This window comes from Odontesthes bonariensis, chromosome 9 (genome assembly GCF_027942865.1).
Source record: "Odontesthes bonariensis isolate fOdoBon6 chromosome 9, fOdoBon6.hap1, whole genome shotgun sequence".
Classification (NCBI taxonomy): Eukaryota; Metazoa; Chordata; class Actinopteri; order Atheriniformes; family Atherinopsidae; genus Odontesthes; species Odontesthes bonariensis.
The window spans coordinates 19,013,284-19,035,980 of record NC_134514.1 but is presented as its reverse complement, the minus strand read 5'-3'; the positions used below and the strand labels follow the sequence as shown (position 1 = coordinate 19,035,980).

At 43.3% G+C, this 22,697-nt stretch overlaps 1 protein-coding gene across 2 annotated transcripts in view; it reads left to right on the top strand.

Moving 5' to 3' along the window:
- Positions 1-22,326, top strand: part of pafah1b1a (platelet-activating factor acetylhydrolase 1b, regulatory subunit 1a) — a 31,459-nt gene extending 9,133 nt beyond the window's left edge. For both annotated transcript variants that reach the window (XM_075473515.1, XM_075473516.1), the window contains 9 exons: positions 8,782-8,866; positions 11,244-11,318; positions 11,498-11,704; positions 15,550-15,718; positions 16,857-16,959; positions 17,084-17,312; positions 18,104-18,205; positions 18,320-18,476; positions 19,113-22,326. In XM_075473515.1, coding sequence (XP_075329630.1) covers positions 8,782-8,866; positions 11,244-11,318; positions 11,498-11,704; positions 15,550-15,718; positions 16,857-16,959; positions 17,084-17,312; positions 18,104-18,205; positions 18,320-18,476; positions 19,113-19,186 — 1,201 coding nt within the window. In that variant the 3' untranslated portion in view covers positions 19,187-22,326. The remainder of the gene's footprint in view (positions 1-8,781; positions 8,867-11,243; positions 11,319-11,497; positions 11,705-15,549; positions 15,719-16,856; positions 16,960-17,083; positions 17,313-18,103; positions 18,206-18,319; positions 18,477-19,112) is intronic.
- Positions 22,327-22,697: the final 371 nt, after the last annotated feature.

The window sequence follows — 22,697 nt, the reverse complement described above, 5'->3', positions numbered from 1 at the left end:
GTGAACCTGTGGGAGACTTATGCTGTTCACGAGACAGATGTGGGATTTCCCCCAGAATGTTACGGCAGTTTCATTCAGTGACCGAGACTCCAAATCAGTTCTTTCATTTACTGTACTGGTGTATAAGCGCGTGCGTCTCACAATTGGATCACAATTCGTAGAGATGCAATACAGTTATGATACGTTATCAGTGCGGATTTATTCATTTTTCTTGTGTGTGACTACTTTGTACTTTCATCAGCAACGATCTATAATGAGATCCATAATTTACTCCCAATGTCTGTTCGTAATGAACAGAAAAGATGTGGCAATAATAAGAGGAAGCAGAGGGCTTTTGTCAGATTTGTCATGAGGAGGATGCCATGGCGCATCATGCCCTCTCTGAGGTGATCTCTGTTTATTTTGACGATAACGGATGATAATGAAAAACCTCCAGGTTATAAGCTGCCTGTTCCAGCTCCTCTCCCAGAGGACGTTAATACAAACAGGTTAAGAACATGATTGAACCGTGGTTGTAGAGCTAGCAGCGTGTGGTGTTGGGTAAATTACTGACAACTCAATAGTGAATTAAGAGATATTGGGCAGGGTTAATGCCCTTTGCCCCCGAAAGGATCCCCCACTCAAACCAATGGTGTCCTGACATCCACGATTCTGTTCAGACAGGACATATGCATCAAAAGTGTTCAGTGGGTCTATAAAATAAAGCTGGGTCGACTGACAATGCTGTTGTCTATCTTTAAAAAATGGCCTTGGTTTGAACTTCAGATGAGTTTGTCCAATTCTTTATCCTTCAGACATACATTTTTGACTCCGATTGCATTGACAATTAAAATTGTTCGTCAATTTAGGCCAAAGGTTCTCTTCCGAATGTAATTGCACTTTTTGCATTTTTCTGACCATGACTTGAGTGTTTTGGGTGTGTCCTGTGGATGCCTTTGTTAGCAGCAAACACGAACACTTTGTATGGTCTTATCCCCAGCCTTTCTGCTGGTGCTCAGCGTTCTGAACATGGTCTCTTAGCAGTACAGATCTGATTTTGCCCCAGGACGTACACACAGATGGACTGGCATAGTAGCAGTTCCTGTTATCTGGACCATTTTGCCATATCAATCATTCACTGTCCCCCATTTAAAAAAAAAAAAAGAAGAACCAGAAGAGAAGACCGTCTGCTGACTGTAAAACCCTGGAACTGTTGCATATATCAGTTTGCAATATGTTTCTGATTGTGTTTTATTTGTTTGCACTCAGATTTTATTCCTCTTCACACCCACTCACTGGTTTCCCAGCCGTTTGCTTTTTATGTCAGTCTTTATGTCTAAGAAAACAGGTGTGTTTATTGTAGACCAACTGAAATGTTAATTGGCAGAACTGTAACGGCTCTGATCAGTTGGAGTAAAAATGGGATGCGTTTTTGTTCTCAGTGAACAAGAATGAGGAAACAATAGCTTGCAGCTTTATTCTCATTTAACCCTTAAATCCCTGTTATGATTATCACTTATTAAGCAAGAAGTTCTGTATCTCCATTTTCCACTTTGCCTGAAATCAAACGAATGTTACTGTCTTATCCCAGTAGAAATTCGGTCGAAATTACCCTTATTTGCTCTTTCTTTATGTATGATTTGAAACCTGGTCTCGCATGTTTTTTAACCAAAGGCTGATTATGTGTAGCCTCACAGGATTAAGGAGGGTACACTTGAATTTGACTCTTGTCAATAAAGCTCCTTCATCACCATGTGACAGAAACTGTTTATATGCCACACACCCTGTGTGTTGTGTATTTTTCATGCCTGAACACACACATACAGGCTTCATAATGAAGAATAGTGAATGTTGTGTTAAGCCCAGACCTGGTAAAAAGATGGTGATGGCAGGACCTTTTCTTTTCTCTGAATCCTTTTATAATGTCTCTGGTTTGGTTCCCCTTTGAAGTTTTCCCTGAGCTTAATATTTGATCTCCTCTGGAGTGATCCGAACATTTGTGAAGGCAAACTGACTATTTTTCTTCTTCTGCTACTCGCCTGTTTCACGTGAAAAGTGGATGGCCTTTATAATGATCAGCTCTTTAGAGGCTTTGCTTTGAATAGAAGTTGTAAATCAAGTAAAGGGCATTTCTACTTCTTTCTTCTTCAAAGAAAAATCTGATCGTGTGGCGACTGTCCTCAGGTGACATGCTTCATGTCTCAGTAACAAAGGCCGCGGGGATTTTCGGTATCAGTCAAGCAAGAAAAATGTCACAATGGTCATCACTTCTCACAGTGATCTATTTGTAACTGTGTAGTTACACGATCCTGTCATATGATTTTAGTTTGAATTAAGTTCTCCTTGGAGGTATCAGCTGGTTGGTACATTATCTATTAGCCTAGTTTTCTTCATGCTGCATCTGCTTCGCTGTGTTGGTTTCACACTGAATATTTATGCACTAGCACTGGTTTATTTTTGATAAAAGCGAGTGTAAGATTAAGTTGGAGTGTTGTCGATGTGCCAGTTAATCAGTTTTTTTTGTTTGATAGAGGTGCAAATCCACGTGCTAACGATATGCATATCATTAGCCCTCATTTTCTGCTAGTCGAACTAAAACTGGACTTTTGAAATGACTGAGTACGCGTTAGACCGACTGAAATCTGAGTTATCAAAGCTGGCTCAAGAGGCCACATTTCTCTCATGATGCTTTTTTGCAAAGAAAGGTGCATAAAGGTTCAGAAAAGCGGTTTAAAAGTTGCTAAACCTAGTTGTGTGATAGTAATGAGCGTTTCTACTGCGTTTCGATCTGGAAGGGGCTGTCGTGCAGTGAGTATCGTTGTCGGTATTAATTGGGGTAGCTGTGTTTTCTTTGGGTTTTAGATGTTAGCTGAAGGTGAAAATGGCTAACGTGGTTCTTCATTTTACATATTGCCAGCTTTCTATCTGGTTTGTTCTTTCTGGCAAGCTCATGGAATGTGTGCAGAGATGTTCGGTTTGTGAAGGACTTTCCCCGTTATACCCATCACATGACAGAGCTCAGAAGGAAAATGTAAATAATTGAGGGTATTTTTCTGTTCACACAAAAATTGTCACGCCATTCCTCTGGGAGTACGACTAGGGCGTGTAAAATCAAGGCAGTAACAGCGCCTGCACAATAATAACCACCACAGTTCTCAAGGCATCCATGCTTCTTCAGTAAACAAAGGTCGCACTTTAGACTTTAAAGCAGATTTGTTGTTGTTTTGGCGCATATTGTGACGTTCGAAAACGCAAAACTCCGGTTATCTCTGTCTACACGCAGCTGCATAAACGGAGTTTTCAAAAATCTTCACTTTGCCCGGAGTTTTTAAAAACATTCGTTTACGATGTGTTTTTATGCGTTTTCATGTGGATGACGGGTCCAAACGTAGAAAAATATATTCGTTTTAGCAGATACCCGGCTACGTGTGGATGGGGCCTTTGACTCTGGAAGTGAAGAAATTAACTTTCATCTGTCCCATACCAGAAAATGGTGGTTTTGCTGCTTGAATAAGTGCACCGAGCAGAAGTGGTGGTTGCATCACAACAGACTGGTCATCATCCCACAGACAAACCTGAAACCTTTTTGGAGCATAATGGAGCTGCTAGAAAATCTCACTGAGATGTAGTTATATAGTTGTCAGACTGAGCACGGAGAAGGTTTACGCTATCTGCTCGAAGAAAAACCTAGACTCATAAAATACTCCATAGGAAGGGGAATTTTAACCTGCATCAGGGGACTCTTTAGAGTCTGTAGAGTTCAGCTACTTTCTGTTAAACATTTATTAGCTGCCTGAAGAGGCCCATGCATACATCGTCTGGTTACAATGTTCCTCGTGTCAGATATATTGTAGAGGAAATGATGTGGTCTGGCGGCTGTGTACCCCGCGTTTTTGTTGAATGTATCGTAAGTGGTGTGGTAACAAAATGGCGTCTGGCATTGATGGATTTTTGTGCCCTGTTGGTTCGTCAATAAATCTGTAATAAAACGATAATGTCAGTAATCTCACGCTTATCTGTGCAATGCTTTTTGAACTGTCGGTTGGCATTTAGACATTGAATCCTTGGATGCTTTTAACATTAAAATATAAAACTTTATTTGAAACGTTTTCTCATCAGGAAATGCTTTTGCTAATGTGGCATCCAACAGATAAATATTTATAATTTAAAGGAGCCATGGCCTGAAAATAAATGGAGGCTTTTATATATTTTTATAGGCTTTAGTGGTCCCCTAATACTGTATCTGAGTTTTTTTCCCCCAAAATTTTGCCTTGGTGCAGAATTACAGCCAGTCCCAAAAATGAGTTTTTCTTAGGATCCTCAGAATGAGCTGTTTAGGGTCTGCAGCTTTAAATCCAAATTAGGAGGAGAAAGGCGGCGCAAAGATGCTAGCGACTAAAACTAGCGAAACCTTTTGAAATGAGCTTACTTTGACAATATGATGAACTAGTTAGTGAACAACTTTCCTAACACAGTCAAACATCAAGCAAGTGCTACACAAGACACAGCAAGACGACAAAAAAGGCGTGCGTGAAGGGGAAAGCAAGAGTGAGGATTTTGACATTCTCAGCTGATTGCTCTGGTTTGCAAAGATGCACGTAGCGCGAGTCATTTCCATCAGGGGAAAGGCAGATATCGTGCGCGCCATAACACCAACAGTAGGGCAGCTATCAAAACAACAAATAAGTACACAACACTCGCGTTGCAGTAAATGAGGTGTCCACTCGCATACCTCATGCTATTTACCGTTACATTAGCGACAGTGACTGAGCTATTAGCTGCAGAGCTAACGACACAGACAGACTGACCGTTTTGACTCTGGAACCATGAATGAATCATTATCCTGATGAAATGCACTGAATTTGCAGATTCATTCTTCTTCAGGAAGCTTGAAGTAGGGGGTTTTGGTCTAAAATGAGCGAGCTAACCATCTCATGGGCATGCAAACACCTCCAACCGCCCAGTTGACAGAGATAAGAGCTTGCTAACATGACACGCATACCTGATGCTATTAGCTGCATAGCTAACGATACAGACACTTTCTTGTGGTAACAAGCTATGTAACTATACTGTTCATACAGGAAAGCAACACAATTATAGAGCGTTAAATTACTTACTTGTCCGAGGTCTGTAGTTGGGCCAAAGAGAGTTGGTACTGATCCAGGGTTAATTTTCAGACGTTCGGCAAGGCCAGCTCGGTATTGGCCCAAGTTCTGGAAACATTCGTCGGTGAAATGTTTGGCGCACACATACACAAATCTCTTCGGTTCTGTCGTCACTTTCCCAGAAAAAACAAAATCTGTCCACTGGCTCTTTAGAGGTTCTGATGCAGGAGCTCTAAACAGATTTTTTACATCCATGTACAGAGCAATAAGCTGCCCAAAGAGCTGTGGGGGGGGAAGGCAGTTTTGGCATAGCCATATATTGGCTCTGGGGGGAAATAACCTCGACGTCACATGAGGCAGCTTTCCCGATCAGGCCACCTGCATGGTCACATTACCAAAGGCGGAGAATAATTTCCAGTGCGTGGTTTAGGTCTATCGTCATTTTTAGCCACTGGGGGACCGCAGGCAGACTACGGAAACTCATATTAATGTTAAACAACCTTAAAAAGTGAAAATTTCATGCCATGGCTCCTTTAACACAAATGTTATAATGGTCATACTGATTGGATGTAATCAATTATAAAACAATAAACTGTTGATAATCCAGCTGTAACCACATACAGTTGATCCCAGTTTTGACATGGTTACATGTTTTGTTAAATGGAGGCAGTAGCACAGAATGTACGGAGGTCTGTTAAGAGGTTGAGAGCGTGTTTCTTCTGTGAAAGTGTGCGATCACAGAGCAGCAACCATTGAGGAGCTGATGTGCTGATAGCTGACTCACTGTCTTCTAAGGACGATGAGATCATGCTTCTCCATCTCATCTGTGTCTCTTTTTGAGTCACTGCTTTCCTTCCTCACTTGAAGCTTTTATAAAGCACACAGGAACACATCTGTACCAGAGATCTAATGGATCATCACTGATGTCACCCACACGTGACTTGCAGACATGAGATTACTTGCCCTTTTAACAGATGTTGCGGGTTTGTAGACATTGTGGACTGTAATAGTTCACGATGCAGAGAGAGCATGTTCCTTTTGTTCCTTTTCTTCTCCTCCACCCGTCCTCTGTCCATGCACTCGCCCCTGCCCTCTTTCTCTTCATCTTGATCACATCATCTAGCTGTGGGCTGTTAGTAACCATGGGAACCAGCTGGTTTTCTCTTCTTCTGTCGCCGTTAGTCAACACCTGATTTTTGTTCTTCTCTTTTTCTCTTGCCTGTAGAAAACTGCATGTTGATTTATGCCTCGCCTGTCTGACACATCCAGTGTAAGGAACGGGTCGAGTCCTCAGTACTGTAACTCTTGTACTTTGCGCTGCTTTTAGCTTCTGTCTTGAGGCGTAAAGTAGCCCTGATTTCTGTGCGCCTGTTTCGTTGACATGTGCATCTGACATAAAAACACAATATAATTTCCCAGTATTAACGTAGACACACAGCCCCGTGGGGCTAACTTATAAAATGATCTAGAAGGTTGGTTATGAACCTCACATTGAGTACAATGCTCGTCTCTGTAATGTTTTGTACTCTGGTCAACTTTCTTGTTGATGGTGGTGGAAACACATCAGCTTATAAGCACACGCTACAGCCACATCAAGGCTTCCTCCGTGCTGCAGTTTCCTCCATCTGTTTGTGCACTTTCTGGGACTTGCTAGCACACCTCGGCCCTCCTCATTGTTTTTCAAGACCTGCAGCAGGCTGTCAAAGGAGTAGATAACCTCCTGCTAACCTTGAGCTGTAATAAGGCCTGCTCCTGTTGTCTTGAGGATTCAGGTGCTCAGAGGAAGAAGGGGGGGGGGGGGGGGGGGGGGTGTTTCTTCTAAATACTCTCTGAGAGGGCACAGGCTGGGCTGACAGATTGTGCCCCCCCACCCCCTACATATTGGCACCTCAAAGCATTGCCTGCCTGACAGCTTGTCTGGCAGCTTCTGGCTTTAATGGTGTGCAAGAACACAGGAGGCCCATAAAATATTGTTAGTGTAAGAGGGAAAGAATATTTCTATCTGGCACTCTGAAATTCAGTGTCTGACCTCATTCATTATTGTTGTGTGTAAAACCGAAGGTGCATCCAACCGACAGAAGCAATGATGGAATCATTATATCATGGAAACTTTAGTTTTAATTACACATTTATAAATTACTCTTAAAAAAGGCTGCAGAACATTTTCACAACTGGTGTTGAATGAATGCTTAAGTTTAATCAGTGTGGTGACGATAAACTCAACCCTGCAGACCTTGTTTTTTGATCATGAGACTCTGTGTAAGTTTGTCCACATTATTCCTGACCGTTTGTATGCTGCAACCTTCTAATGTGCTGAGTCTAAAGATCAATATCTCAATGTTGGAACCAGATATTGAATACTTAGTCGAGCAAACGTTTCTGGTGTAGTGGAGTGTGTTTGCAGTAGTATTTTTTTCCTGAATCAAAATGCAGCATGGTGTGAAAAACCCAAGAATAGAAAGACCTTTGCATTTGACTCCAGTCGACAACAACATCCCTTCATCTTTATAAAAGTCTCTGTGTATTTGGCTTTACAAAACTTAATTTATTTGGTAAGATGTTCTCCAACAACACCAATCCTACTTCATTCATTTTGTTTTATTGATGAGTTCAGAGTTGATGGTGAAAATAAAGTATTTTACATAAGTAGAATTACCACAGCACATGAAACGCGTGCACACAAAGTGGAAAATCTTGGTTTGGGGGGAAAAAAATAGAAGAGGTACAATAAATAATTCACTTTTCTGCATCCTCATGAGAAACTAATTGGATAGAAAATAAAAGCCTGAACTGTTGAGACTTTGTGACTTGAACCTCATTAATAACTGTTGGTAAATTGAACTGCTGCTGATTCTGCAGCCGTAAACCAGACGTGTGTGTGTGTGTGTGTGTGTGTGGCAGCTCGGGAGACAAAAACGGGAAGAGTGAAGGCAGCTTCCCCTCTCTTGGCTTTCAGCTCTCCCTGACCGTTCTATTGTCTGCCCTATCTGCTCATCTATCTTCACATATTTGAAATAGTCGGTCTGCTTCTTACCGCTGGTAATGTCCCCCACCTTTGTGTCGGCTGTCTGAAAAGACAAGCCGAGTATATCTGAATATCTGCTCGTGCTATTCTGTAAACTCAAGCCCGACATTCACAATAGTATCAGTGGCCAAAAGCTTTCAGGGTTCACAGATATTCTACTGTCTGTCCCATGATTTGTCTGCCTTTCTTTATGTGTTTAAGTAGGTGATGGTTGGACGTACACTGGTTCTCATTTTCCCCATATCTACACCATGGGGAGTGGTCCACTCCAATTATTTGCCCACAGCAACAAGAGCTCGTTATAGAAGTGAGACAGATGTGCTCTCAATTTGTGTCAGATGGGTGGAGGAGGCTGTGTGTGTGTGTGTGTGTGTGTGTGTGTGCGCGAGTGAAAGCAGTAAAGGTTGGTCGTTATAGATGATGCCAAGTGTTGGACTGAATTTATGCATGCAAAGCATTTTTATTGTATGGTGTGATAACAGTTTGACTGTGCGAAAAGCGTGTTAATTTTACATCTTTGTCTGGCACCTTTCCTGAACATGCTAATTTTTAGTCTTTGTTTTATTCTTTTCAATGCATGTACATTACGCACATCGTTTCTCATGGCAGCTTAACTGCTATCTTGTCTGCTAATCAAGAGAACTAATTATGGTTCCTCTTTGTCTCTTTCAGAAATCGAGCGATAGCTGATTATCTACGTTCCAATGGATATGAAGAAGCATATTCCACCTTCAAGAAGGAGGCCGAATTAGATAATGTGAGTTGATTAAGGGTTGATGCACACGCCCGCCCAGCCAATCAGACCAATTTCTACACACAGCATGTCTTGATTTCTCATTTTAGTCAACATGTTCCTTGCTGTGACCAGGAGCACCTGCACCTCATCTGATTTGGGGGGGGTGGGGTGGTATTTCATCATTCTTACTGTTATCATTGTACTTTCCTGTTCCTAGAATACTTGAGTAGATATATGTGAGGAAGCCTTTGAACCATATTCCTTACACTTTTCCCTTTGTCACTTACTCAGTATTGTCCAGGGTTACGGTCATGATGCTTGTTTTACTGTTCTGTTGGAGTAAAGCAGTGAGAAGTTGATTTTTAACCAAACGGTCACAATGAAGACTTTTCAGTGCTGTTGAATCTGATTGTTTATACATGAGGTGGTTTTTGGTCCGCCCCAGCAGGCAGACGGTAAGGAAGAAAGAATGATGAACACAGCTGCCTCCAATTTGGGGTAAAACATGTTTTTGGCTGTCATGTGCAGCAAACATTTGAGAAGCTCTACTTCGCATTGACAGACAATTATTTCAGATTATTTTTCTTTTCTTTCCTTTTTTTTCCTTATCTGAGGCTTCTCTTGAGCTTACTTGCTGTTCCTCCCCTCTCATAGTACTGTTTTTTCACCTCGCCTTCATGTGACACCCAGACACCCAACCTCCGGGTCTTCATCCGCTTCTCTCCCTGTCGCTCTCCATGTGGCAGCCCTTTGGAAGCAGGCTGAATAATGGATGAATGGCACAGAGCGATCGGTGCACTCTGTTGGGTTTTAGCACTCACGCGCACGTCTTAATAGGACCTTGCAGAACAACAAAGTGGATTTTGGCTCCATTTTCCGAAGGCCTCATTGTTGGACATTCATTACTGATTCTCCTTATCTCTCGGTGAATGAAATGCTCTTCACCTTGACCTTTTGTGCCTACTTAAGTAGCACTTTAAGGTTGCCAGGTTCTTTAAACTGGTGGGAATAATTAATAGAAGTCATGCTCTACTTTTTTTATTCATTTATTTTTTTTATTTCTTGACTTGGGACAGAAAATGCACATACCTGCATGCACAGTCAAACACACATATGTGCACATTATCCACAGCCAATAGGTTGGCAGACTGCGCAAAGTCTGGCACGTGTGGTTGTGTGTGTCTTTGTTTGTGTTGGCGTCCCGGCAGATGGCAGATTAGACGATCGCATACGTGTCCAAACTGGGTTTCCTGATCTCTGTCAATGTTTTTCTTTCTCCTCCATTTCTCTGCAGTGCACGTCTTTGTCCTGTTTTTGTTCTTTTTGTTCTTTTTTATTTTTTTAAACACAATTCATGTTAGTCGAAGGAAACATCTCTTATCATTAAGAGGTGTTTGATATAGGCATCGATACTGCCTGAAACTCTTCACACCTCAAGGGTTTCTGCTTTGTTTTCCAGCTGGGGCTGAGGAAATAGCTGTGAAATGGGAACACAACGCTAATTTTCCCCCTCACTGATACCCGTGGCTGTCTGTCGGTGTGGGATTTTCATGCTTCCTTTGCTGTTGGGGGGTGGTTGGTGGGGGTCCTCAAGGCACGGACGTGGTGGCTCGGGAGCTGTTTTATTGATTGTAGAACTAAGCTCACAGTAAGATACACATGTCCTCGAAGAGTTTCCTACTCATCCGGGATGGAGACCTTATAAAATTGTACCTACATTTGCCTTTAATTGGTCGCTTGACATAAATAGTTCAGTCATAATTTGAACATTTCGAACAAAAATGCCAGAAATATCTTTCTTTTGCGTTTCACCTTTGAAGTTTTGTTTATTTACCTTAAATAATAATAATCTGAATATGAGAGAGTAGAGTAAAGCGGGTAAATATTGACATGTCCGTTCATATTTGATCATAAAAGTAAAGAGAAACATGTTTCTGCATAATTGCTTTCCTTGGCCATCAGCAGCGGGCTGTTTGTGCCTTGTTCGTTATGTAAAGGGTAGCGGCCAGGTCCAAGTATGAGCCTGCAGGTGGAATCAAGCTCGTATCTGCCAAGACTGCCACAAGTTAACTTCCACCGCTGCCTCCAGTACCGGCTGTGTGGCGGTAAGCTGCCTAAGCCTTTCTTCAGGAGATTAGCTTGAGTGAGAAGGATTAGGACGAGGATGAATGTGTAGTTTGCGGGTGTGTGTGTATTGTACAGTAGGTTGACAGTGTTTGGCAGCCAGCCTTGGACTGTGAGGGGTGTGTGTAAATAAATCCCTGTTCGTTCTTACTATAGCCAAAGACCTCAACATGCCACCCCAGCTGGCCCCCATTCTACAGGCCCCACTAATTATTGCTGAGCCCACCACTTTGATTGGCTTCCTCTTTCCTGATATCCCCTCCTTTCTCCACAGAATGAAGAATTGGATAAGAAGTATGCTGGTCTTTTGGAAAAGAAATGGACCTCAGTCATCAGATTACAAAAGAAGGTTTGTGGGTTTCTCCTGTTCAAAGAATGCTTGTGGGGATTAAAGTCTTGTGAATGGTTCGTGACATTACTGCGGTTGATGCTGAAAAAGACTGTAAATGTGTAATTTGTTGAAAGGGAGCCTTGAACAGAGTTGAACCATATAAAGTGAAACCTCTTTAAACTTTAACCCTAACCCAGGTGATGGAGCTTGAATCCAAACTGAATGAAGCTAAAGAAGAGATCACCTTGGGTGGGCCCGTAAGTCAGAAGCGTGACCCCAAAGAGTGGATCCCACGCCCACCAGAAAGGTACGCGCTGAGTGGCCACCGCAGTCCAGTCACGCGTGTCATCTTCCACCCGGTCTTCAGTGTCATGGTGTCCGCTTCGGAGGATGCAACAATAAAGGTCAGTGCTGCTGGAGGGTGAAGATGCCGCTCTGATGTTGAGCTGCTTTTTGAGGGTTTTCCAACCATCACTTACTGAGAGTTGTGGTTCTTTCTCTGATAAGTTTGTCCTTTGGTTGAAGGTGTCAGTAATCCAATAACTCATCTATTTTTCTGTAACACAGTGTTTCCCACACATAGACTAATTCGTGGCGGTGCGCCGCAGATTAAACACCGGCCGCCACATATTGCGTTTCGTTATTATTTTTTTTTAACGCTATTTAAAAAATACTCGTATTCGTTAAGTTGCGTTTCCTTTCCCTGCTCTCCCTTCGTCTCTGTCAGTCACGCGTCTCTCTCGCATAGCCTACTCACTCACACAGCCCCTCCCCTCCGTGCTTCCCTGGAAGCTTGCTAGCTTCAGCGTCGCGTTAGATTAGCTCAACCGAAAGAAGACGGCTGGCGAAATTCACGAAAGGTTGGTATCACGTGCACCTTTATAAAATCACACATTAAAAAGTCCTATAAAAATATTTTATATTTTTAATACAATGTTGTCCCGTCCCATAGCAAACAAGCTATTACGCCTTCTTTATAAAATTAACTAGTCGCAAGTTTGTCGTAAAAATAAATAAATAAAAAATGTAGTTGGGTTGTCGAGGTCTAAACACTAGCAGCTGTGAATCAAATAAAGTAGGTTTTTTAAACTTTTACACTGAATGTTTGCTGCTTCAATCCAGATGAGTATTGAAAAATATTTTCCGCGATTGAAAAAGAGACGTGCGTGTTGAGGATGAGGACCAGCCTGAACCGGAGGTATCAGTCTGAAACAGAGCTGAACAGTCCGACCAGTGTAATTATTATTAGCTATGTTATTCATTTGTTTACAATGAAGATGTGAAAATCTGCAGATAAGCCGCACCTTAATTTTCATTTAAGTAGAAATGGGTCTGGGTTCTTATGGTTACAATAAAGTTCTGTGTGACCAATTATTAAGGAAGGAATTATTTTGAAGAATTTTTATTTTTTACAGCCCCCCCGTGGCCCACCACCACACATTGCCTTCACATCTGTGGGAAACACTGTAACATATGTACAAGAAGTTTCTTATTATAAAACTCAGAGCTAAAAATACTGATGGTTAATAGATGGTTGTGAGTCTTCAGGGGATGGATGCTTTGAGAGGAAAAGGCGTCAGTGCTGTCTGTTTGACATATTTGCACAAATCCGACAGTTCAGTGAAACGCTCACTCTTAATTTTGCATGTCTCCATGATATCAAACATTTGTCTCATTTTGGGGCTTCCTGGTATACCCCTTAAGATGCCCACTGTTTAGCTAAAGCTGATCGTATAGCATCATGTGTTGGCATGACAACAAGATTCAGGCTTAAGATACACAGAGGTCTTTATAATTTAGTGCCATCTGATCTAGTCCACAGATAATTTGGTCAGTGTTGAATGTTAATCGCTCTTTGCTGCTGGGTTGTTTTTCCTCTTACGCTCCACTTCCCTCTAAGTCTCCTTTATATACGCCCTGGATTACACATATATAAACTGATCTGCCTCAGGGCTATTTTTGCAGCAGCATCTCTTCACTGTTTCCCTGCACAATGCCAATACTCCACTGAGCTATTTGTTAAGTATATTTTATTCATGAAGCAATAACAGACACTGGTACGTGTCCTCGTCAGCTACACTCGCACAGCAGGGGATCCTCTCCACATTTTTGGCAGAGTCTGCCTTTTCCTCTCAGCATCCACCCCCATCTATCTTCGACTTAAAGTGTTTGCTTATTTGTCCCACCGGGACAGGCCGCCAGCAGCTGTACATCCCAGAGGAGCAGCCAGGTTTGGGTTTAAAATGAACAATTCAGCCCCGCTTTTCTGCTCATCTTTTCCTTGTTGATTCATCTCTCTTTAGCCCGGCCCGACTCTCTCTCTGTCCCACTTTTCTCCTGAATAGTGTAGGGTAGACCCTGTGCTCTTCACACTCGGGCACAGAGTAAGAAGCTTGTCTGCTTTCATTGAGGATCATTATCACCATTTAGGCTGCCTAGCCACATAATCGGACTTAAGTGTCTGTTAATATGCTCTCGTCTAGGAACCAGTAGCTGCTCAGCTTAGCGTAGAGACATAAAAGAGGAAGGAACGGCTAAATTGACTGTTTTTATTCAAGCTTATCCAAGACTATGAAACGCATCGTTTCTTGTTTGTGTGATGCTACAAAAACAGTCTAGAAGAAATAATTAGCTCTTTTGTTTGGGGTTATGTGATTTTTTTAAAGTAATTGGTTCCAGCCAGGAGAGCTTTTGGGTTATTGGTCGACTCATAACGACCTGTAAACCCACCTCAGTCTCATCAATGCTTGTGTTTGCTTTGCGTCATGATGCACTGCAGAAAGGACGGACAGCTGCCGAGGTTGTGTTCCCTGCGCGGTGTTGGTATCAGCTGATTTGTTAAAGTAATTACTGTTGAGCTGTAAAAGTGTAACTGTCTCTTTAACTTGTGTGTGTGTTATCTGTATATGAGAGGTTGTCTCGATGTGATCCACATGTGCTTTTAACCGTGTTTAGTTTCTACAAGGCACTCGACACTGAGCAGCTCATTCGTCAGCACTCATCCAGCTCTTCTTATTCTTTATATTTTCACTTTGATCTCTAAAATAAGACACTGATGAGCATATTGGAGACAGTTTGGGATTCTGTGTCTTGCCCAAGGACACTTCAGCATGTGGAGGGCCTGCCGACCAAACAATCGGTTTGAGACGGCTAACATTGTGCCCCATATTTGCTTTCATTGATTCGGTATTTGTGGTAATGTAGTTGAGTCAGCTCATAAGAACTGATCATGCGTCCGTTACCTGCTCCACTTTAACACAGTAAAAGTATCCAGAAGTGTAAAGACTTAGCTGCAGGTTCTCCCCTTTTCACCCCGAGTCCTCCTGATATTTGTCCTGCCTTTAAAGAATGCAGGATGTTTACAGTTTACAGGGTTACTGACTAAACCAAATCCTTTTTGAACCTTTTTAGTCATCAAACAGGACAAATTAAAAACCAATCGTCTGTTCCGGGGTGTGGAGCTGTAAGACACGTCTCAGTGTCTTAGACTCAGTGTTCACTTCATAACACATGCAAAGTTTGAGCCTTTAAAATGACAAAGATGGAGAGCGCCTTCGCTGACAGAAAGCAAACAAAAGATTTAACTTAGTTTTTCTGTGACTGCCTGCAGAATATCAGTGTTGCGTTACAAGTTAATGCATTTTTTTGAGCTTCAGATGCTGCTAATGAATAATGTAAAGTGTCCTCCCTGATGAAGCTGGTACAGACATATTCTCCCCCTGCACTTGTTCCTCATGACCATCTGTAGCTTCCTTTGGAGCACAGCGAAGGCACTTCAAGGATGGGGGGAGGTGAGGGTTGAGGTCTCCTGTCACAATCTGCCCAAAATCCCCTCACCCCAAGAGAGGGGCCAAGGAGGGTTTATCCCTCCGTGACAAACCGTCTGCCTGCTCAAAGCACAGACTCAACAGCTTTTCATGGCTTACTACCGTCTTCACTCCAACTGGCAGAGCCACACTCGGCACTCTAAACTGTCTCCTGGTTTTATCAGTCGTAACCATAGCAACAATCAGCATTTAGAGCTGTAATTTATTGCATATGTTGTAATTAAAAATACAAAGGTTGTCTAATTACCACAAAACAATGATTGTGGGTGAACTGTGAATGTTTCTTTGTCAGGACGAGCTCGATGTTTTCTCTTCTCGCCGTCAGACTGCTCGGCTGAGAATGATGTGGGTAATGTGGTGGGCTTCAGAAAAGGGGTGCAGTTTGATATGAAGATGACGATAGAATATTCTTTGTTCTTCAGGTGTGGGACTATGAGACGGGAGACTTTGAGCGCACACTGAAAGGCCACACAGACTCCGTGCAGGACATCTCATTCGACCAGACTGGCAAGCTGCTGGCGTCCTGCTCTGCAGACATGACTATCAAACTGTGGGACTTCCAAGGCTTCGAGTGCATCAGGACCATGCATGGTAAGAAGATGAAGCAGCCTTTAGCTGTGTGCTGTACGTGAGTGCGCTCACACTGACGGTGTTCAGGTGGTTCAAACGCTGTTTGTTTGTTGTCCGCGTTCAGTGAGTTCAATGAAGCTCCAGCTCACTGACCCTGAAAAGCAGCTCCAACACACCGTCTTCAGAGTCTGAGTTACATTTAATAGTCACTGAAACGGTCCTTAAACACTGTTTTACACTTTCACTGCTAAATAAATGGTGGCAGTTCCCTCAAACCCTTCTGCTTATGTTATTTTGCGACTGAAAGCTCAACTCGTGCCCGTTAATGTGCGCCTGTGAAGCGGACTTGCATGAATATTAACAATGCTATGCTAGAGTTGCACATTCTGTGCAAGCAGACACACCTTTTTAGGTGAGGTGGAGGTGTGAGGGTGTTGGCTCGTGCACAGATCACTGACTAAAACCAGTCGGTCCGAGCCTGCTGTTGAGTTTTGTTCCCTATCATTTCTCTCCTCCATCCCGTATTTTCTTTAAATCTCACTTCTAATTCAGTTGCTTAACCTTTCCTCCTTTTCTTTTAATCCGTGACTCCTTTTAAACATCTTAAATAGACAAAAAAAAAAAAAAAAAAAGCCCTCATGGCCAACTGGTGGGGTAGATTAGTGCTGATTTGGACAGCAGTTTAATTACCCTCTTCAGCACCAAATCGCACGTTACTGTGTAGCTGCCACCTATTATTACAACCTTGTGGCATGTGGAAGTGCACAGACACACACACGCACGGTTAAGCTCGCCTTTCAGAGCGTGCTCACTGTTGTCTTTGTCTTTTTAGCAGTTTAAATATGGCCCAGTGTCTTGGTAATTAGGCATCTCTTATTCTCAACGGAACAAGAGGAGCACAAGCAAATTGGCTGCCCGGCTAGTCACTTAATTGGCTAATTATGACCAAACCCATCGTTTTTGCACCGTCGGGTGTTGAAGACATTAAAATTGTGACTGATTCTGGAGGTTAAAGTAAAAGAGCAACGATTTTAATGGATCATGTGGGTGTCATCTGAAAGGCTTGAATTCCATTTGACACCAGCTTGAAATGTTTTGTTGGTTAGTTCTGCTCATGGTCCTGAGCTTACTGAGATGTTTTTGTTCTCTGTTTTTGCAGGACATGACCACAATGTTTCATCTGTAGCCATCATGCCCAACGGCGATCACATCGTTTCTGCCTCGAGGGACAAAACCATGAAAATGTGGGAGGTGGCAACTGGGTATGAATAAACTCCAAAGCCACAGTGTTTTTTTTTTTGTTGTTTTTTTTTACTTCAAGCACGATGTTGTGTTTTCCCTCATTAGATCCACTCTGACAGTCTGATGTATTTTTTGGTGCGTTAGATATTGTGTGAAGACCTTCACAGGCCACAGGGAGTGGGTCCGTATGGTGCGACCCAACCAGGACGGCACACTGTTAGCCAGCTGCTCCAACGACCAGACGGTTCGCGTGTGGGTCGTGGCCTCCAAAGACTGCAAGGCCGAGCTGCGGGAGCATGAACACGTGGTGGAGTGCATCTCGTGGGCACCAGAGAGCGCCTATCCCACCATCTTAGAAGCCACAGGCTCTGAGGTAAAGGGCCAGGTGCATGTACCGGTTCTGTTTAGTGTGCTTGATGACGTCCATTTGGAAAACTTTTATCAGGTGGAGAATAAAGTATGAGATCAGTTAAAGTGTGATAATTAACTGTCAGCGGTGGCAAATTGGTGCAGCTCGAAACACATTTGAATGACTTTAACAAACAACACGATCCCTGATGGTAATCAGGAGCCATGCGCCGTCAGTCACTCACAAAGCGTGCTGACGGAGCCCGTGGGCTTCCTCGAGTAGAAGCGCACCTAGCTGGGGAAACTCATGGCCGTGTCCCAAGACATGCTGATGAATTCTCACACTATCAGATGATGATGGGTGTGTTCTGTCCCCACATGCGTAGCGATGTCCGTGCGTTTGAAGCATCGCTGCTCAGACTGACGGCCATGTGAAGCAAGCCGCTCGAAATTAGGAAGGCGCGCCCATACACAGGCGGAGGAACCACACGGCCTACAGTCAGCCCATCATGCCTAGTGATCTTTGACGTGTTCAATTGTAGCCTTGACAGACTGAAATATTTCTCTGTTGCAGTCTAACAAGTGTTTGCTGCTGTTTTTGTTTCTCACTGAACTGGACTGAGGTTGTAATTCACTTTAGGTTAAATGGAGCGATGGTGTTTAAACAGGACCTTATTCTGCCATGTTTGATAGAAAAAAAGCTTCTTTTCCTGATGAATGCGATGTTGTCCGAGCGTAAAGTTGCACAAAGAAAAAATGTTGAATTGCACACATTACTGACATTGTGTTGTTGTTTCCTTCTTTGTGTTTCATCAGAGCAAGAAGAGTGGTAAGCCCGGTCCGTTCCTGCTGTCTGGTTCCAGAGACAAAACCATCAAGATGTGGGACGTTAGCACTGGCATGTGCCTTATGACTTTGGTGAGGACCAGCGTTCACGTTAGCAGCATTTATGGAGCCATTTTTTTTTTGTCTCGCGGGGGAAATTTTGGACGAATCGGGTTGCTCATCCATCGGCGACTTATGTCTTCACAGGTTGGACATGACAACTGGGTGCGTGGGATTCTTTTCCACCCAGGGGGCAAGTTCATTGTGTCCTGTGCAGATGACAAGACCCTAAGGATCTGGGACTACAAGAACAAGCGCTGCATGAAAACCCTGGGTGCCCACGAACACTTTGTTACCTCTCTGGGTAAGTCCTCGTTGTTGTTTGACCAGCTGGACTCCTGAGGTGCTGCTTTAGCAGACGGCGTCCTGAGGGTCTCTGGTTTTAGAAGGGGTAGACACACACAAGGGGATTTTCCCGTCTCCCCTCTCTTCGTTACAGCAGCTTCTCTGCAGATCGGGCTGTTATCAGACATGTTGGACAACGCTGAGAGCGTGCTCTCAGTCTTACTCCTAACGAATCAGTGACGTGTCACCATTTTCTTTCTCTAGCTCAGGAAGAGGACATCTGCCTGTGTAATGCCATCTGCAAAGTTGCGTTTTTAGTGTCCCATGTGTTCAAAATTGTTGATATAGTCAGTCTTTAAAAAAAAAAAAAAAAAAAAAGAATTTTTTAAAGTTTGTTGCATTTACAACTTGAACCGAGCAACAACCAATAACTAGCGGATCCTCCTGGATGTTGATGGAGCTTGTTCCTCTCTGCGCCATCAGAGCCACACAGTTCCTGTCAGTGGTGACGGGGCTCTTTGTAGCTCAGGTGGAGGCCATCGCACATGCCCAGCATCAGTGATCCTTTAAGACAGATGTCACGTGACCTTGATAACTTGATTCTTCTGATCATCATTTTGTCCTTTGATGTGACGGTCTTTTATCTGTTTTGCAGATTTCCACAAGGCTGCTCCTTTCGTGGTCACCGGGAGCGTAGATCAAACGGTAAAAGTGTGGGAGTGTCGCTGATTTTGACCTTGGGAGGACTGGACCACCACCTCGATCACCCAGGCTCTCCTCTGGATCCCGCACCCCCTCCTGCCATCCCACCCTCCCTTTCATCCCACCTCCCTCACCCCCCCGCACATCTTCGGCTCCTCCGGCTGCACTCACCACCACCCTGGTTATTTACCCATCGCGCTCTCTGGTCCAATAAATTTTGTCCTTCTGTGTAAATTATTCCTGGATGTAGATGAGCTATTAAATGTTACACAAAAAAAAGTATTCTTGCATGGTAATCCAAAATTGTATACTGTAAATTTACATAACGTTGTCTAGAAGTACCAATAGGTTTAACACGGGGCTGAGCGTCTGTCACGCAGCCTTACCGACCAACAGAAGGCAGATGTTTTTGACTGGGTGTAAAACGTTAGGGCACTAAAAACCGATAATTTAAGAAATGACAGTGTCTTTATGTGTAAGATTTATTTTGTCTATTTTTTTATTTAGTTTTTCTTCTTTTCTTCTTCTCTGTTATTCCTCTCCTTCACTGTCGTAGTCTGTTGGTGCCGAGCTCGGTGACGCGTTTGAGAAATAAGGCCGGAAAAGCAGATGTGATGCGATGAGATGTCTGTGGGGCTTTGTTATTGAGATAATCTGTAGCTTTATAACATCACTTCTCAAGTGTGCATACCATTTCTCTTCATGTGGAACTAGGTAATATTTTAATGGCTGTATATACGAATGTTTCAAACTGTTGTCCTTTGACCCGGGGGGCTTGAACGGCTTTGTACTCTTGCCGTGGCGGCACATGAACAACTTCCTTGGTGGAAGATAAATTATCTCTTGAAATATAAGTGGCTTTGTGAGCATGTGCGCTCAGCTTTTTACAAGAAGCCTGACGTGGCGAGCAGGTAAGTTTGACTGTCGGTGAGCACCCGGGGTGCTTTAGACGTGGGTGTGGCTCGCTTCAGGAGATGATTTCCTGTGACCTCATGTTAGACTCGTTTCTGAGCTGGATAATCTGTCCACTCCACGTCCCGTCACCGCTCGGCTACGGCAGACGTGTGAGCACAGGAAATCTGAGGTTTGAGGATGCTCGGTGGTCCCACGGCGCCGCTGAAAGAAAAAAAACAAAAACCCCCACAAAAGACTCGCTTGAAATGAAGCTACTGAAGAGAAACTTAAAGGCAAGACGAGGAGTCGAAGTGAGCCCTCCGGGTTTCGTTTCTGGGATGTGCAAAGATCTCTTATTTCTGAGTATGTTCTGCAGAATAAAAACGGTTTTTGAGAAAATACCCTTTTCTGTAAAAAATAAAAAGAAAAAAAAAGAAATAGAAACTGTACATTTAGCCTGTTATTATGGAATTTGGCGGTTTTGTATTATCGCACTACAGAAGGAACCGGATGAGGTCCAATGAGGAAAAGCTAGCTACAGACGTGCCAGGTGCTCTGCTGTAGGCGTGTGATGAGAGCTCCTCGCCGTAAACGGAGGATCTCTGCAGATTAACCCCACACACCACCGCACACTCGTCTGCTGAGTGGCTCTCCTCAGTCGTTCAGCCTCCGAACTCGGCGGAGCTGCGACTGTAAAACGGAGACTCGAGCGTAGACGTGAACCAGTCCACGCTGTACAAACGACCGTTCCTTCCCCTGCAGGACAAAAACTAATGAAACATCTTGCCTCTGACTGTACCTGACAAGGTGCTTCGTGAATCTTGCACATCCCTGTTTTCACTAAATTTTTGGTCGTCGAATGGCGATCAGAGATAACGTAAAAGTTTAATGATGTTGATACAAAGCATAAACTTATCATTTCTGATTAGCCTTCTCATTCCAATGCAGTTCTCAGCTAATGAAGAATTCCACTGCTTAACTTCTTATCTTAGCTTCTTTGCCAAGTTTTCCTCTTTCCTGTGTGTACTGGATGTGGTGATCTGCTGCTCAAGCTCTTGCTAGTGGCTACTGTGAGCCTAACGTGACCTGTTGATGTAGCACCGCTGCATGTAAACCTGCATCCAGAGGCAGAGCTGTCGGAACGCATTCTTCTAAAAACTCAAAGCCTTCGTATCGGATTCATTGGTTTGCGTCAAGAAAGTCTGGATTAAAAACAATTGGGAAAAGTGCTTCTATGCCTTTTTGCTGAGAGTTGGATGAGTTCTGTATTGATCCTCTTACAGACAAAAAAGCGAGCAAGTGTGTATCCAAAACTGCTTTTTTTTCTTTCTTTTCTTTTTACATGACAGTGTCTTTGGTCGCTGGCTGGCTTGTTGAGTTCAGGCAGCTCTGTTGTCTGGTTTGTAGAGAGGCTGATATGTTGTGTGTGATGCTTTTTGAAGGAGGTTTAACAGCCTCCTTCTTTTGTAAATGCAATGGGATTGTGGCAGACTAGGATGCCCCAAAAGAGAACTCTTCTCTTTCAGGGAATTTTACCGATGTCTCCCTTTGACGTGTGCCCACTTAGGTCTTTTTTTTTCTTTCCCTCTCCAAGCTATTCTCTCTGTCTAAACGTCCGAGGCAAAGGCTTTGGGGTACGGAAAGAAGCGGTTCATTTTGTAGTTCAATTTGGCACGGCTAATGAAGAATGCCAGTGTGTTAAATGTTCTAGCTGAAGCCAAAAATGGAGACATTTGTCCGTACAATCTGGTTTATCTCGAAGTCAGCCTCTTTGTTGCTCAAACGCTGACCGACCTGTGAACATGAGAAGAGTCGTCTCAGGATCACGCTATGACATGCCAGCCCATAACATGTAAATTCCAAACTATTACCCTCGAGGAAGAGGGTTAACGAGGTCAGGATGATGTGTGTTCTGTTTATTTTTTAATAATCAGTGGTAAAACAATTGAAAAAACACAGCTGCTGCTGCTGTTTTATGCAAGTTTTGGAAGAAATTCCCCTTTTTGCCATTCGCAGGTCCAAAACAATCCCTGTGCTGCTGTGGTCCGTTGGCAGGCCACGGCTGTCTGTGGGTCATTTCCCCCCGACCCCGAGTCCCTCTGTTCTCTATAAGCTGCCTGTGAACCACAGCCGAGGGCTTCAGACTGCACAGCAAGCTCCCACAGGAGAGTTTGTGATGTTTCGCCACTATGGTTTCACTCTTCACACAGCAAACTTTAACAATATACCTGGATGTCATTATTGTTTGCGATATAATAAAAGAAGAAAATCAGCATCTGTGTGTCCTACTCATTTGTTTGGAGCTGCTCATAACAATGACCCAAGATTTCTGTAATGATTACTCTGAAAAAGGTTTATTTAAGTCACCGTTTCAAACGCAATCAGGAGAGTTGACACCTAAAGAGGCATACCTCATCTGATCACTGTGCTCCTCTGTGGAAAGATTGGTTGGTGTGAACTCACATGATCCAAGGACTTTCCTCAGGACCTCAGAGTTAAAGATGTAGAAAGTTGGAAAAGGCTAAAAGAAAAAAGTATTTCATTATATGCCCCTAAATTCCCACTTTAACAAACAGATTAAATTCAGGAGCATTTCTTTTCATCATTGGGCTCACAGCATCAGCACATTGTTCAACCCTGTAAG